The 17,560-nt window shown below is 45.1% G+C and overlaps 1 protein-coding gene across 1 annotated transcript in view; it reads right to left on the minus strand.

Moving 5' to 3' along the window:
* Fam162a (family with sequence similarity 162 member A) overlaps nucleotides 1–17,560 on the minus strand; it is a 26,598-nt gene continuing 9,038 nt past the window's right edge. The window contains exons 2-5 of the mRNA XM_057765934.1: nucleotides 10,449–10,571; nucleotides 7,352–7,460; nucleotides 4,057–4,165; nucleotides 1–1,390 (exon numbers count right to left, since the gene is read on the minus strand). Of these exons, the coding sequence (XP_057621917.1) occupies nucleotides 1,298–1,390; nucleotides 4,057–4,165; nucleotides 7,352–7,460; nucleotides 10,449–10,571 (434 nt within the window). The 3' untranslated portion in view covers nucleotides 1–1,297. The remainder of the gene's footprint in view (nucleotides 1,391–4,056; nucleotides 4,166–7,351; nucleotides 7,461–10,448; nucleotides 10,572–17,560) is intronic.

The following is a 17,560-nucleotide window of genomic DNA, read 5'->3' on the forward strand; positions in this document are numbered from 1 at the left end:
TCTCTGTGTAACAGCCCTGGCTGTCCTGGAACTCACTCTGTAGACCAGACTGACCTCAAACTTAGAGATCCGCCTGCCTCTGCCTTCCGAGTACTGGGATTAAAGGTGTGTGCCACTGCCACCCAGCAAAAATCAATTTCCTAAAAATGCACAAGAAAATTTGCAAGTGACAAAAATCGAAGCATTTATACCTAAATGAAAACAAAGGCAAAAGTACAGTGTACAGACAGCATCAAGAACATTAGATCATGGAGCTATCGGCAACATTCCATTGTAAATGTATTACGTTCACAGACAGTGGCACGTGGCACTTTTTCTTTTCTTCTAGACCAGGCTGGCCTTGAACTCAGAGATCCACCTGCCTCTGCCTTCCAAGTGCTGGGATTAAAAGGTGTGCGCTGCCAGTGCTCGGCTGGCACGTGACACGTTTAAAATCACAAGTATTAACTCTGAGAAGTAGTGTGTTGGGTGGCTGTAATGACGTCATCTGTTAGCGCTAGGGAGGCATGTGAGTCACTGGAATCTTATAAAGCAGAAACCACCTGAGTACAGACACCGTGGTAGCATAAGAAGCCCAATGAAACACATGGGTGTAAGTGCTCATTTTCCCCACACTAACAAGAATGGGGATGGCATTTTCATAAGTACAAAATTTAATTCCCTGGGAGTAGCAAAGGGGCTAGTTGGGAGCCAAGCCATGAATTAGAAGGTGGCAGCTGGCCTCCAGCACTTCCATGAATGATAAACACCTCAAAACTCTTGGGCAGACTCTCTGACTTTGTCAGGGCATTCTCAAAGGCTCTTCTACAGCCTCCGCCTTCTGGCATGCTAGACAATAGTGTGTGGTCCGGCTGCTTTCCAGTCTCCCCAAAGGCACCCTGGCATTTGGAAGGCTGGCTTCCCAACATGTATCTAGGCAGTGTACCCAGCTAGTCTTCTTGTCCTTTCAGACATGGTATGAAGAACGGAGAAGACGCACACTCTTTGGGCCTCAGGGGATATGTCAACTTTGGTCTGTGAGTAGAAGTTAGGTGGGTACCAGATGCTCCACAGAGTTAAGTTTGAAATTAGTTGCCTCTTTTTCACTTTCTCTGAAACATGGGGAGGCAATGTCTTACTTGGATCAAAACAAAAACACAGACAAGTCATTCTTTAAGAAAATGTATTTGTTCCTCTACAGCAGAAGTGGGGAAGTGGAATAAATCCGTGCAAAGCGTGTGTTGTATCACATTCTTTCCAGTGCACGCTTGTTATGGCAACCTCACTCCCAGGTTTTCCAAATCCAGCACAAATCCTTCTACTCTGTTTTGGCCTTCATAGCTTCCTCCTCTCTCAGACGGGCTTTCCTTTCCAGGTTCAAGCTCGTTAAAGACTCATGTCTTTTCGCCGCCTAAAAGGAAAAAAAAAATTGAAGAGACGATGACACCAGGCTGGGGAAGATGTCCTCCCCTTGCGCTGAAATCAGCAGGCTGACTGGCAGCACAGGCAAGAAGTGGTCAGCTGCCTGGGCGCTGGGCACAGCAGAGTCCTGGGCACACCTTCTACTCTGACTTGAGTGTCCAACCCATGCGAGGAGAGAAGTGTATGGCTCTCCCTTCTCTGCCTTACACCCTCTCTCTCCAAACCTGTCTCTTTTCCCCCACCCACTTCACTCTGATTTAGAATGGGAGCCTTCATTCCATCTCCATCTCCCTGTTTGCATTGCTCCGTCCCTAACTTGTGAGTGTGCTTTCTGGCACCTTTCTTCTCTTTTAACAAAAACATTTAGCTTTGCGATTCCCAGGCTTTACCAAAATACTACCCATGAAGACTTCTAGAATGATCTATCCTCAAATGTCACATTCCTTGCTTCCCTCATTGTGAACTGTTAAATTTCTATGAAGCTTATATAATCAGGCCTGTTTTTATTGTCAAGTTTGTGAATCTCGCAGTCACAGAAACTGGGATTTTCTGACACCCCTGTTATTTCACATGCAAAGCATCTGGTGAGAGGAGGAAAGGATGGGAAGGATGTCAATGGTAAGGACAAAGCAGAATGGTAACCAACTCATCTCTCCCAATGACGTTTAGCTCGAAAGTGTTCATTCTAGCACACACCCTTGGAAGGTGCTGGAGGACACCCTAGGGGAATTATTTGCTTCTGGAGATTTTTAACATCAAGTATTTCTCGGAATTCTAGAAATCCACATGTCTATGCACAGGCTTCTGAAGGTTTCAGTCTGAGAAATATGAATGAGAGGTCAAATGGGGAGACAGGAAAAGGGAAGTAGGCCAGGCTCATTTCCAAGAGAACATCACTCAGGTCAGCACCCTTGCCCCTTTGTGCTCCTGTGAGGCTGGACTGAGATGGCTAGGATTCTTATGTGACTGCAAGGCACAGAGAGTCCTCTTCACTCTGGAGCTGCTCAGGATAAGGAGATCAGTTCATAGATAAATCGTTTTTCTTTTTTGGTTTTTCGAGATAGAGTTTCTCTGTGTAGCCTGGCTGTCCTGGAACTAGTCTGGCCTCCAACTCAAAGCTCCACCTGCCTGTGCCTCCTAAGTGCTGGCATTAAAAGGCACTACTGCCTGGCTGAAGACTCTTTTTACTCTGTTACAACAGCTAAAGGATATCTCTAAGTGAAAGCTATGACAGAATTAGACACGATAGTCACGGTGTGTTCTTGAATTTGAATGCACATATATTCACATGCTTTAGATCTTACTTATTTTTATTTTATGGGTATAAATATTTGCCTGCATGTGTGTACATGTAACCACATGTGTGTCTGATACCTGTGAAGGCCAGAGAGGGTAGCAAATCTCCTGGAACTGGAGTTACAGTTGGTAGTGAGCTGCCACGTAGGTGCTGGGGATTGAACATGGCTCCTCTGCAGGAGCACCAAATGTTCCTAACGACTGAGCCATCTCTCAGCCCCCAAAGCAACCATATTTTAATAACAAGGTAGTTTATAATAGGTCATTTGGTAACATGAAAAATCAGATCTAAAGTTTTGTTTACCTTTTGATGTTTTTTAAAAATCTAAGTTTTTATCTCTCCAGCTACTATGTGAGTTTTGGAAAACACATGGTGCATCTGTAAGCTTCAGTTTCATTATAAAGTGTGGCGATGAGAAAGCCTCTCTCTCAGGCTCTCACATCTGACTTTAAACAGGTGCTGCTGCATAACAAACATTCAGCCCTGGGGAGCAATCTCACTCTCACTTCAATTATGTCCAGGTTCAAATTACTTCAGTCACTAGGGAGATGCATAGCTTTGGGCAGGTTGTCAAAACTTGCTTTAAAAAATTATTCTTTTAGCCGGGTGGTGGTGGCGCATGCCTTTGATCCCAGCACTCGAGAGGCAAGACAGGCGGATCTCTGTGAGTTCGAGGCCAGCCTGGTCAACAAGAGCTAGTTCTAGGACAGGCACCAAAGCTACAAAGAAACCCTGTCTTGAAAAAACAAAAAAGGTTATTGTTTTGCCAGGCAGTGGTAGAACATAGCCTTTAATCCCAGCACTTGGGAAGCAGAGGTAGGAGGATCTCTGTGAGTTTGAGGCCAGCCTGGTCTACAGAGCTAGTTCCATGACAGGCTCCAAAAACCACAGAGAAACCCTGTCTCGAAAAACAAAACAAAACAAAACAAACAACAAACAAAAAAATTATTGCTTTATTCTCCCTGTGTGCAGGCACACACGTACTTTGGAGTACATGTAGAAGTGCCAAGACAATCCCTAGGAGTTGATTCTCTCCTGCCACTTGTGGGATGCAGGGATTAAACACATGTCATCAGGTCTGTGCACAAGTGCCTCTGCCTGCAGCTCATCAGCCCACTGCTAAAGCTTCCTAAGCTATGGTTTCCTCATCTCAGGGTAGCAGCTACCTAACAAAGCTGTTGTGAGGTACAAATGAGGTCACCACTCTGAAGAGCATGCCATGCAGTAAGCATTCAGTCAGTAAAAGTGGCTTCTTCTGCTTAGACCTTTCCCTTCTCAGATTAAACCGAGGAGACAATGGTGGCTTTCTTCATCTTTGGGGGGAAAGCATGCAGAGACAGAGAGGAGCCGGCTCTTACCTTTTTGCCCTCAATAACCATATAGATGCATCCTGCCACTGTCAGGGCAATCATTAAATAGCTGACCTTCACCCGGAGCCTGTTCTTTGCAGCATCAAGCATCTCAAACCTAGCAATAGAATGAGCAAACATGATTAACCCTTTTCTTTCTGTACCTGCAGCATCACAACTTAAAAGTACATTTACGTCTGTAAACACAAAGCAGCCAGGACCTAGGGACCTCATAGCACCTCGGGGTCAAGTTCACAACGTTTTGTTTTTGGAGACTGATTCTTTCTTACATTATAGTCTAGGCTAGCCTGGAACTCATTTTTCTCCTCTCAAAAAGTTTTACTATGGGCTCAAGTTATAACAAAAATATAGTTCAGAAAAAACAACTAACATAGAAGAGTTAATATTCTTTGTGAAATCCAGTTTTCTCCCCCATATTTAAACTTTTTGCACATGGGTGGTTTGCCTGAAAATATGTCTGTGAACCATACATATGCAGTGTCTGAGTCAGAGGCCAGACAAAGGATTTGGATCTCCTATGAGACAGAAAGTTATAAGCCACATGTGGGTTCTGGGAATTGAACCCCCATTCTCTAGAAGAGCAGACAGTGCCCTTAACCACCGAGCCATTTCTTTAGACCTGATTATTCAGATGTTTAATGCGGGGGCGGGGAGGTGTTAGAAACTATGTTACTAATTCAAAGTTTCTTCATTTTTATTAATGCATCTAACAGTGCATTTCACATAACAAAACCCACACTTGCTGGGAAGAGTGGCACAGGCCTTTAACTTAAGCAGAGGCAGGAAGATCTTTGTGAGCTCAAGGCCAACCTGTTCCCTATATCAAGTTCCAGGAAAGCCAGGGCTATGGAGAGACCCTGTCTCAAAACAAACAAAAGCAAAACAAACCTTAGGCTTTATTTCAAACAATGCAAGCAAAATTGTATTTTTCTCTAGCTTCTAACCTAGCTTTTGGCTCTGTCTTGAACCGGGACTAGATTTGAGATTGCCTGAGCCAGCAAAACAATCCCTTAAATGTTAATCTTGTCATGAAGGCTAAAACTTGTTAAAGCTGAGTGACAGTGAGCTGGAGCTTGGGCTTTTTGGCAAGCACCTAGCATATAGCTTTTCTAATCTGCCCTCTGATGGATGACCTACAAACTCTGACAATTTCCTGGGTAAAAGCAAAGAGGTATAACGTGCAAGAGTCTGAAGAGAAGGCTGGGTAAACAAGATGGCTTAGTAGGTAAAGGTGCTTGCAGCCAAGCCTGATGACCTGAATTCATTCCCAGGGCCTATATGGCAGAAGACACTTCTGTAAGGTGTCTGACTTTACACAAATGCTGTGTCATGAGCACCACCCCAAGACACTCACTGAATAAATGTAATTTAAATGAAATGAGAGAGAAGGCTATTATCCCCATGATTCTGTAGGTCATGGTACCTAGAAGAGCAAGACAGGACACATGGAGTCCAAGTGGGGTCTCCCCAGCAGGTGTGCACAGGAAGTGACTATCTCTAAATAATGGGACTGGAATGCTTTCTACTTTCTTCTCCCGATATTTAGCATGTGTGATGTTGAACATCAGCAAGAGCAATGGCTTTCAAAGGCTGCCACAGAAGAGGCCCAGACAAGAGAAGCAGGGCTTGCTCAGAAGCATCAACAAGACAATCAGTTGCCCAAGCCCAGGAAAGAACTTTCCAGAGTGACTCACCAAGGTAGTATTTTGGGTCTGTGAGAATCTAGGAACCAATGACAAAGGAGGCAAGGTATGTGCACACACACACACACACACACACACACACACACACACACACTATTTCTGGTGCACTCCATTTCTCAGAAGAGGGCGCTGTCACATGGGCTAAGGAGGACTAAGGCTTTCCTGCTGAGGTACCTCTGGGGTGCCTTGTGCTCTCACTCAGCTAGAGGGGCAGCAGGACTCTATGAGCAGGAAGCAGATGCATTCTGTCTCCCTGGAAAAGATGTGCTGCTCGAACCCAGGTCCTTTTCATTTGTGACTTCAGACCAGAGCCAGAAGACCCAGGAGGTTTCTTGCTGATGGAAAATGCGTGACATTTACTCCCTCACTCTGAGGAGGATGCCTACAAGGGAGAGAGTTTCACTTCCAGCCACATGCTGGCCAGTCAGGGTCCTTAGCAGGAGACTGAACACTCCTTCCACCTGAGATAGGTTTGTCCCCATGGGGCATGTGACATCACCTAGGGACACTCTTGGAGAGAGTGCTGCTGGCATCTAGAGGGTAGAGTCCAGGGATGTTGTAAACATCCTTCTATACACACGGCAGTTCACAAAATATTCCAGTCCAAAGTGTCAACGGTATTAACTAAGGCAGCAAAACCCTGGCTTAGAGGAACCTGTATACATCACTTAGAAATTTTGAAAAAGTTGGTTCCAGCTGAGGTTTAAGGAGGTAGGGGAGGAAGAAACCCCCTCCTGGTTGTGAGGGAAACCTGAGGTGACCAGCGTAAGAAGAGGAAGAAGTTTATGAACAGCCTGCTGAAGTGTGAGAGGATGGGATCACTTACCTTGAAGGAAGCAAAAGAGCTGAAGATGAGGAGGATCAGGAGGCTCTCTGAAGATCTCCCAAGAGGTCTCACCTCTTTGGGGGCAGTTTCAAGATAGGGTTTCTCTGTGTAGCTCTGGTTGTCCTGGAACTCACTCTGTAGACCAGGCTGGCCTCGAACTCAGAGCTCTGCCTGCCTCTGCCTCCTGAGTGCTGGGACTAATAGCATGCACCATCACATCCTGGATGAGGCCTGAGGCCTCACCTCTTAAAGTTTCTACTGCTTCTTGTGAGTGCATCCATGGATGGGTTTTGGAAGATGTTTAAGACCCAAACTAAAACTGCTGCATCACAATACTATCCTGCCCAAAGCTGATTCTTGGGAGGGTTTTGTAGGATGTAATTATTATCATTGTGCTGAGCTTAAAAACAAGCTAAAACAACGCACGTTATTGTTTCCCACATTCCTGGAGCTGGGGATGCAGCTAAACGTGGCTGCTTCAGCAGCGCACAGGTCCACCCGTCACTAGGTAACATACAGACAGGTCCACCCATCACTAGGTAACACATAGACAGGTCCACCCATCACTAGGTAACACACAGACAGGCTCCCAGCAGTCATTGTTCTGGGTACTTGCCAACATGAAAACACATAGAGAATGAAGAATGTTTCTAAATCTGGTCAGAAGATTTTAAACAGAGCTCAAACACACTCTGCTTTCCCCATCAAAGACCAGTGAGAAACTCAGGCTGCGTACGACCCTGCCAGCACTCACGAGATTGTCTCCGGGATTTCTTCCTCCTTCTTGAAGCGTCCTGACCACAACAGTATTTTCCTCTCGAAGTCCGTGGGTTTGTGCAGGGGCACTCTGTGTCTGTAAGATTCTGCGGAGAAAACCAGGTAAGAATCTTGCATGGGATTTTAATGTTCAAATCAAGCAACAGATAAAAATACTGTTTGTGTCCTGTAGCCATTCAGTGAACGGAAACACCACGAGGCTTCAGGTCGATCCAGAGCTTCATGTGACGTGAGGACTGCACAGATGCCTGTTTTCAAGTGACATTCCACAACGCCATGAGGACTAGGGTAAAATATAAGGCCTAGCCGCCATAAAGTGGAAAGACTACCACGAGAAACGCTAGGGTGAAGAGGATGCGCTGATAATGGACAAAAGCGTGCCCATCTCCAGTAGAGTAAGAAAAGGGTTGTATGGTTAGATTACATTGACAGACGCTGAACATCAAGCTGAGGAATTCACTGCATTGGATATATACTTTTTATTCTTGTTTACATACAAGCCTGGCTGGCCTGGAATTCAACATACAGATAAACCGGGATGGCCTGGAGCTCACAGAGACCTACTTGCCTATCTCCCTAGGGCACATATTAAAGACCTGCAGCACCAGAGCTGGCCCTGGGAGATGCCCTTTGAAGCCAGGAAGGCACTGCTCATCTCAGTCTCCACACTGGGTAGAAGAAAGGAAAGGGCAAAGTGCAGATCTGGCAAAAAGCCCACGCAGGAGCTCAAATAAAAAGGTGAGGGCTGGTCCTGAACCGGGGTCATGGCAGTATTAAAGTCACTCCAAAGACAACAGAGAACTGTGAGATTGACTGAGTTGTGACAAAGAGGGCTCCCGGAGAACCTCAAACCCAGAGGACTTAGGACCAGCAGCACTGCTAGCTAAATCATTATGTGGAGAACCAGTGAGGGGGGAAAGGGGCACGAACACCAAGTTAGATTTGTTCAAGTCTGAATGAATGAATGTCCCTCAATCCCCTGAGGAGGGTCCGTTAATAAGTAAGGAGTAAAGATAAGCATTTGTGTGAAGGGTGAGCCACTGAGGTGCTGAGGAAGAGAGAGTGTCAAGAGCCGTGCAAGGGAACAGGAGAAAGCAGTAGAGGAAGCAGAGATTGCTGATGAGGCAAAACGGGGCAGGTCCCAAAGACTGCCAGAGAGAGGCGCTCTTGAGAGAGAACTCACTGAGGATGGGAAGCAGAGACGAGAGACTCACAAGGTGCTGGGATGAGACAGGACATTCACCAACTGTAAGCTGACTTCTACCCACAGCCCATTCGTCTCTCAGAGACGTCTCTTCCACTGAGAGCTACACTTGACCTCATGCCCATCACCACATCTTTGCTTTCACCTCAGGAAACAACAGCAAGAGGAACAGGAAAGCCATGGGGTGGGGGGGCACCACCAGAGTGAGAGCTGTGCAAGTACAGAAACGGGCTGGCCTTCCATCTTTCTCAATTGTCACGCTTGTCTTCATACTCCCCTCTTCCACCTCAAAATGAATTTAAGCCACTTGAGAAGAGGATCTAGAAGCCAGGTGTAGGATACACACCTATAACCTCGGCATGTGAGGGCAGCTGGGGAGCCGGTGGATTGGCTTTGAGACTCTGCTACACAGTGAGCCAGAGTATCCCACCCAGCCTGGGATACTCAAAACACTGCCCACAGCCCTCTCCCCGCCCCCGCAAAAAGGGCAGTTCAGAAAGAACAGATAAGAAAAAGTAAAAATTAAAACCATTCCTAATGCCACTACCATAGAATAGTCAGTATGCTTTAATTTGGGTATATTTCCTCAGCTTTATCTGGGTGAGCATGACCATGCATTTTATATGAAAGTACAAGGCTTATGCCTTCATACAATACAAAATCTGATATCCACATATATGTGTGTGTGTATGTTTGTGTATGTATGTGTATATATATATATATATTCATAGATATGTAACATTCCACAGTACTACAGTGTTTATAAGAAACTGCCAACAGCTATATGTAACCATTTTGAGTTTGACATTTAGATGTGTATATATATATATATATATATATATATATATATATATATATGCTATACATATATAACATCTTTACACTCCCAGTCTTTTCCATGTATAGTGATTATTGCTTAGGATAGATCCCGAACCCTGAAAGGGAAACACCAGGTTGAAGGGAAAAGACACGTTTTAAGCCCTTTAGGGATGGTTCCTTTCTATTCACCAAGACCTGCAGGGCCCAAGTGCACCCAGAGAAGAAGCTTGCAGACAAGCACAGCTGGGACATTACAACTGTGCATCACCCCCACTCCCGCAGTGGCAGCTTGGCCTTAGGTATGAAGTCAGTGCCAAACTCAGAATTTAGCCTCATTATATTTGATCTCAAACATAATCTCTTGACGTGGCTGAGGAGATGACTCGGTCATGCACGAGAATATGAGTGTAATCCCCAGACCCACAAAAAAATAAAAAAAAAAAAGTCAGGAGTGATGTGCACACCTGGGGAGGCGTTTGCCGGCCAGTCTTGTCAAATCGCTGAGCCTCAAACTCAGTGAGAAACCTTGTCTTAAAACTAAAGTGGAGAATGGTTGAGGAGGACGCCTGCTGAATTAATTTGGTTTGTGAAATAACCAGGCTATTTAAAGATAAAACAATTATATTTTATTTATTATAGGGGGCAAACTCACAAAACAGGAATGAGAAGTCCAAGCTCAGCTGTGCTGCGAGGGAACCCCACACAGAGAGAGCACACCTGGGCCATGGGCAGTTTTTTCTCCAGGTCCCAAAAGCCACATCCTAACTTGGTCCCACCTCTTAAAGATAATTGGTTGACAAAGATTCCCCATCAGACACTGGATGTTAGTCTGTGGCACATGTGCACACGCGTGCACACACACACACACACACCCCATTGTGCACTGTGAACACAATCAATGCATGGACACTAAGGAAGGCAATGCTACAAGACTGAGCAGGATGGAGGACATACTGGCTGACCTCTTCAGGTTCTTTTGATGCTAAACAATTCTAAGGGGTGGGGATGGGGCTTGCCTAGTCCATAAATGGATAAAGCCAAAAAAACTTACGGGTTGGAGCTTTGGAACTTTCTTGCGGCTTGGTGCAAAATCCATTGATCCTCTTCAAGTCAGTGTTTCTGGTAGACCTTAGAGACGAGGAAGCGTTTCTTTCATATAACCTAAAACAATGTCCTAAAAAAGAGAGATACATATTTCAGAGAGAAAATGCAATGTTTTCTCAAGAAACACTTGCAAGCAGCTGAATGTGTGGTGCAGGTCTGTAATCCGGGCACTCAGGAGGGAGAGCTGGGCAGAAGTTTGAGGTCAGCCTGGACTACACAATGAGTTTCAGACCAGCTATACAGCAAGACACTGTCTCCCCATCCCTGTCCCCCAAGAAGAAAGGACAAGTCTGCAAGTTTTTAGTTATATACACAAAATACAAATCAACTCATAAAAGTTGGGTGTGGTGAAACAGAACTTGCAAGGTTGAGCCAGGAGGATTTCAAATTCAAGGCCAGTGGGATTACAAAGTGAGCTTATGGTGTGCCTGGGCTACTTTCAGAAAAACAAGCAAACCAAACAGACAAAAATTCAGCCGTCTCAGAAAACTGAAGTTAGCTCATTCAGAAAATACAATCTATGTAAAGCATACAAGCTACACGTGTGCAAGAGATGACTAAGGTATATGCTATTTCAAAAGATGACTGCTTTGCTGATTAAAAATAAAATTTAGCCATTTACACCCCTTTAATCCCAGCACTTGGGAGGCAGAGGTAGGTGGATCTCTGTGAGTTCAAAGTCAGCCTGAACTACAGAGCGAGTTCCAGGACAGCTAGGGCAGTTTGTTACATAGAGAAACCCTGCTTCGGAAAAAAAAAAGAAAAAAGAAAAGAGAGAGAGAGAGAGAGAGAGAGAGAGAGAGAGAGAGAGAGAGAAAAGATGAACTACAGTATAATATTTATCAGTAAATTCTAGCAGGTCCTTTTCCCAGGTGTCCAGTCATACTTACAGCATGGCAGTATTACTTCTCTATCTCTTAAAGATGGGCAGCTGAAGTTCGTAAAGACTCAAACTGGAGGTCTGCTTTGTTTTGTAAGCAAGTTTGTCTGTGCTTTGCAGTATGTCACAGACAGACCTGGGTGTTTGGGGCATGGTGGCACTTGTCTGTGATCCCAATCTTAGGAGGCAGAGGCTCAAGGAGAAGAGTTTGAGGTAATTCTCTGCTACATGAGTTGAAGGCTAAATTAAGACTTTGTTTCAAAACACTAAGCCGCCTTCCTACCCCACCGCAGGACCCACATGACAATTTTGTCAGTAGTGATGCTGTCACTTAGTGAGTTGACCAGAAGGTGCTACCCACCCTGGCGACCCTCAAAGCTCCTCACCCACCTTTCTTTTGTAAGCAGCAAAGGTAACTGTTTTCTACCTCTTATTTAATATGGATTGCAAGATGGTGGCATTCTTTCCCATATCATTGGGTTGTCCTTAGGTTCAGGATTAACAGGATCATGGGATGAATGTTTGCATGAATAAACACATGCATGCATGCATGAGCGCGCACACACACACACTGGTCCTTACAACCTCCCAGTTGACCTTCTATTTAAAAGCACTGTAAGAAGCGCCTGCATCACGTGTGATGCTTCCGTTATCTGTTAGTCCTCAAATGTTCCCATCTTTGGTTAGGAGGGACTTTTGTGGTGGCTCCTGAGTTCCTTCAAAATGTGATCAGTGGTTGTTGACAGCTTCCTCCCTCTCTGACATGTTCCAGACCCACTTTGACTGTTCCAACCCCTGAATTGAAATGACACATTCTTTCAAAAGGATCTGGGGAATGTTTTTAGAGACCCCACAGGGACCTTCATGTCTCCACTGCTGAGCCTTTTTGTGTCTTAGTTAGGGTTTCTATTGTTGGAATTAAACACCACAGCAAGTTGAGGAAGAAAGGGTTAATTTGGCTTACACTTCCACATCATAGCCATCAGTGAAGAAAACCAGGGCAGGAACTCAAACAAGGCAGAAACCTGGAGGCAGGATCTGATGCAGAGGTCCTGGAGGGGTGCTGCTTACTGGCTTGTTCCTCGCAGTTTGTTCAGCCAGCTATCTATCTATCTATCTATCTATCTATCTATCTATCTATCTATCTATCTATCTATCTATTTTCCATGACAGGGTTTCTCTTTAGAGCCCTGGCTGTCCTGGCACTAGCTCTGTAAACTAGGCTGGTCTCAAACTCAGAGACTCGCCTGTCTGCCTCCCGAGTGCTGGGATTAAAGGTGATAGTCTGTTTTCTACCTCTGTTTCTATTAAAGGCATAGTCTGGCCAGTCTGCTTTTTTACAGAACCCAGGACCACCATCCAGCTCTATGGACATATGTGCATTCACTAGAGGATAAAAAGCCTGTCTGGGAATCTCAGAGAGGAGTAAGAGGTGGCCTTAATCGTGGTCACTCTTTCCTCCCTCCCCGGCTCATATTGTGGAGTCCTGAACCCATATGGATAAGGGATGTGAGGCTGTAGTTTTTTTGGTATCTTTGTCTGGTTTGGCATCAGGATAATGTGCCCTCATTAAATGAATCAAGAAGTGATTTGAGATGGGAAGCTCACAATGTAGCCCAGGCTGGCCTAACTTTCAATCCTTCCGCCTCCGCCTCCAGGTGTTGAGATTACAGGAGTACAACACCACACCCTGCTTGAAAACTCTGATCTTGTCTGTCTGTCCTTCCTTCCTTCCCACCCCACCACCTTCTCTTTCCTTTGGTGCCCTGCTGGGGATTCAACCCAGGTCCTTGGCCATACCAGGTGAGCACTTTACATTAGGCTATCTCCATCCCCAACCTTTTCTGCTGTCCTTTTTTAAAGAGTTGTAAATGATTAGTTCTAATTGCCCTGAAGTGTTTGGTCAGCTGTTTTAGAAAAGATTTATGTACTCATGTATTTTTATGTAATTTGCATGTATGCCTGCATGACAGAAGAGAGTATCAGAGGGAAGAGGGGATCAGATCCCATTACCCCAGGTTGCTGGTAACTGAATTCAGGATCTCTGGAAGAGCAGCCAGTGCTCTTAACCACTGAGCCATCTCTTGGGTCAGTTGGGTATTTTTTTCGGGGGGAGGGCAGGGCAGATTCTCTCTGTGTGTAGCTTTGGAGCCTATCCTGGAACTAGCTCTTTTAGACCAGGCTGGCCTCAAACTCAGATCCGCCTGCCTCTGCCTTCTGATTGCTGGGATTAAAGGTGTGCGCCACCACCACCCGACCCTTGGGTCAGATTTTTTTTTAAATGTTTTTTACTCAATTTCAGTAATTTTGGGCATACAATTATCTTGTACTCTTCATGTCTTTGGCCACAGAAATGTCTGCTTAGCTTAGTGATCAGCTAAAAGTCAGATGAAGTCTCCCACTGACAAGCCCTGGGAGCCTCTGCAGCCAGGCTCTGAGGTAATAGAGTATGTCTCGCCCCGAGGCAGGCAATTCCCCTCTAAGCCAATTCCTGCTTACATAGAACCTAAATGAGGCAAGGGGGGAAAGCTCTGAACCTTCCTTGGCCTTTCCTGATGGAGTACTTCCTGCATTCCATCCCAGCAGCAGCCAGAGCTCGTCAGGCCAGGACGGACACCTTCCTAGCTTTTCCTTCTAAATGTTTCCGTTTACCCAGCTATCTCCTCTGCGCTACGCTCAACAAGCACCACAGGCAGTTTTCATAAACATCCCAGAGACAGAGCTGTTAGCACAGCTCAGAATCGGGCGAAACACAAACTCTGTGAGAGGAGTTCCCTGCAAACCACTACACAGGTCAAATGGCAAGAGAATCTCTGGGATCTGGGTGGGAGGCCGCTAACCCCTTCTGCCTTCATCAGCTCCTGCTAAAACTGCGGTTGCAGCTGCTGGTGTTCCAGGCTACTGTGAAGCTGACGGGAGAACGGAATGAACCAAGTTAAAGCTGGCAAGTCTCGGGGCCCTTACCACAGTTCACTCTGTTTTCTTGAACAAATGCTCTTCAGACCACAAGACCCTGCAAAATCTTGGTGGTTTTCATTTACACAATGACGGATTTTCAGAGGTCCTCACCCTCTGTACAGAGAGTGAGGCTACTACCTAGAGTGCCTGCTCATAAGAGACCCCACTCTTCCACTTCCAGGTCTGACCACACCAGCGCTGCCTAGGGTGGCAGGTGTGCCCACATCCAAGGAGATGCGATGCTTTCACCTGTTTCCTCACTCTGACTAAGGTAATGCAATATCACAGCACCAGCGCTGATTTAAGGGTGAACTGGAAAAACAAATGAGAACATCTGGCAGGAAGTGGGACATACGGAAGGCTCTACATGTCTGGTTTACGTTCCGACATCATTCAAAAGTAATCTCTACAGCACTTTTCAGCCACCCCAGAGGGCAGAAGTCCTGACCAGGACAGTTCGCAGGCTGTGAGGTGTGTGAAGACGCTCTTCAATGGTTCTTCATCCGACAGACAAAGCACACACTGCTCAGATCCTCAAAGCTCAGTGGAACCCGAGTTAGCTGCAGGCCTGTTTGAAACACACCACACAGCTAGTGACCGCCATTTTTTTCTTCTCTTCTCTTTTCTCCTCTCTTTTCACACAGGGTCATGATGTAACCCACACTGACTTTGAACTTACAGCAATACCCCTCAGTGCTGGCATAGCAGAATGAACTGGCATACTCATGGGAAATGGGCCTTTCTAACAACTCCTAGGGTCTAGGACCACTGCTGGCAGAACTGTGCTTTGAGAATCTAGTACCCCACCTCCACCAGTGGTGGTAAAATATATAGAACATGCTGGGCAGTGGTGGCGCACGCCTTTAATCCCAGCACTCAGGAGACAGAGGCAGGAGGATCTCTGTGAGTTTGAGGCCAGCCTGGTCTACAGAGTGAGTTCTAGGACAGCTAGCACTGTTGTACAGAGAAACCATGCCTTGAAAAACAGACAAAAACCAAATATATACACATATGCATATGGTAAATTTTATGTTTTTTACATATATAAAACACACACATATACATATACATATAAAACATAAAACTTGCCATTTCACCTCTTTTAAGTGCCTGACCCAGCTGTACCAAGTAGATTTGGTTAAACCAGGAAGCCACTGATTTAAAGTGACCTATAAGGACACACCCTTTGCAAGGCTGGGCTAGGGCAGGATAAGTGGAGCTCACTAGACAGACTTTGCTCTCTAAACAGAAAATGCGGGAAAGGCAGCAACTATTTCCTCAGCAGCTCCTTTCCAAAGAGAACAGAAGACAGACGGCCACTCACTCAGTTCTGCAGTAATAATAAAAGCAAAAACACCAGCCTGTGGAGTATTCGGCGGTTATCAGTCACAGAAACGCATGTGGAGATAGTTATTCACTCACCCAGCAGATAGTAAGAAAGAATATACTATGTGTATGTATGTACAAGACACTTTTGGCAATATACAGCACAGATAAAAATCTGTGCCATTATGACCCACATTCTAGTGTGAACACACACACGTGTGTGTGTGTGTGTGTCAGAAGTTAAGTGCCAGAAAGGAAAAATATAAATGAAGGGGGACACTGGGAAACGACATATATGTGTTTGAAAGGAGTGTGATACTTTAGTCAGGAAAGTCTCTTTGAGAATGTCACTTGTAGCTGCAGGGACCACGAAGGGGCCAGAGAAAGCAGAAGGGGGTAAACAATGGGAGAGTAATTGACTATGAGACCAGAGAGGTACCCCAGACAAAAGTGGGGCTACGGGTTTGAAGACCTAGATCAGAAACATCTCCCCAACTTTCCTTACTGCTACTTCACACTATGACAGTAACTTCTACTTCTCCAAAGGATAAATGCTGATGAACACACACGCACATATGATCAACTATACACATTAGAAATGTAACAGACTAGTGTAAAAATAATTTTTAAATGTCACTACTACTGAAGACAGTTGTGAGCTACTGCTTTGATTTTATAACAAAATGAGAGCACAAAGAAGCCAAGTTTCATTAAGACTTTCCTTTTTGGTCCCTAAGAGATAAAACACATTGCCCCAGATATCCAGGACAGAAATTTTCCGTTCTCTGGCGGATCAAAATTACAAACACACAAAACAAAAGAAAAACAGCCCTTTAACCCTGTCGGTGCACGAGAAGCCTTGTTGGTCCCTGGCTGACCAGAGCTCAGTCCCCAGAGCCCTAACAGGAAGTCCAATGAAGCCTCATGGCTGCCCGGAAGGCTCTGATGAGCACATTGCTGGTTATTTCTAGGAGTAGAGGTTCTCAACAGGTGTAGTGGCTTTAATTCTCTCACTCGGGAGGCGGAGGCAGGTGGATCTCTGTGAGTTCAAGGTCAGCCTGGTCTACAAAGAGAGTTCTAGGACAGCCAGGGCTACACAAAAAAAAAAAAAAAAAAAAAAAAAAAGTCTCAAAAAACAAAAAGCAAAGCTGCTGGATCCCTCTGCCAAGTTTCTCATAAAGTAGATCTGGGTGGACCTGAGGATGGATGTTTCTACAATGCCCTAGACAGCTGACACAGTCTGTTACAGACTCACAAGTATTACTGGCTGGGTGGGGGTTGGGGTGGGAAGTGAGGATCCAGGCAGTCATGGGCACACAGTTAATCACAGTACTTGGGAAGCAGATTTCTGAGTTAGAGGCCAGCCTGGTCTACAGAGCAAGTTCCAGGACAGCCAGGGGTACAAAGAGAAACCCTGTCTCAGACAAACAAACAACAAAAACAAATATAAATATATAAATATATATATGAATGAATGAAATATAGGCACTCAAGTACTCATATCATATTGTCTTTACCCTATACTCATGTAAGATGTTATGTATTGATATTTCATGTGAAAATAGTTAGAGAATTTGAAATTATCTTACATACCGCAATACATCTGAACTGGGAGAGGAAAATAAAAGACCAGGCATAGGAAATGCACTCAATTTAGGGTAGAATAAAGACATGCTGATATGACTAGTGTGTCCTGGTAGCAAGGAGAAAATTACAAATGGTGGAACATGTTTTTTTAGTCTAAGACAATAGTTCTCAACCTTCCCAATGCTGAGACCCTTTAATACAGTTCCTCATGTTGTGGTGACCCCCAACCATAAAATTATTTTTGTTGCTACTTCATAACTGTAATTTTGTTAGTCATGAATTGCAATATAAATATCTGATATGCAACC

This window comes from Chionomys nivalis, chromosome 3 (genome assembly GCF_950005125.1).
Source record: "Chionomys nivalis chromosome 3, mChiNiv1.1, whole genome shotgun sequence".
Lineage (NCBI taxonomy): Eukaryota > Metazoa > Chordata > Mammalia > Rodentia > Cricetidae > Chionomys > Chionomys nivalis.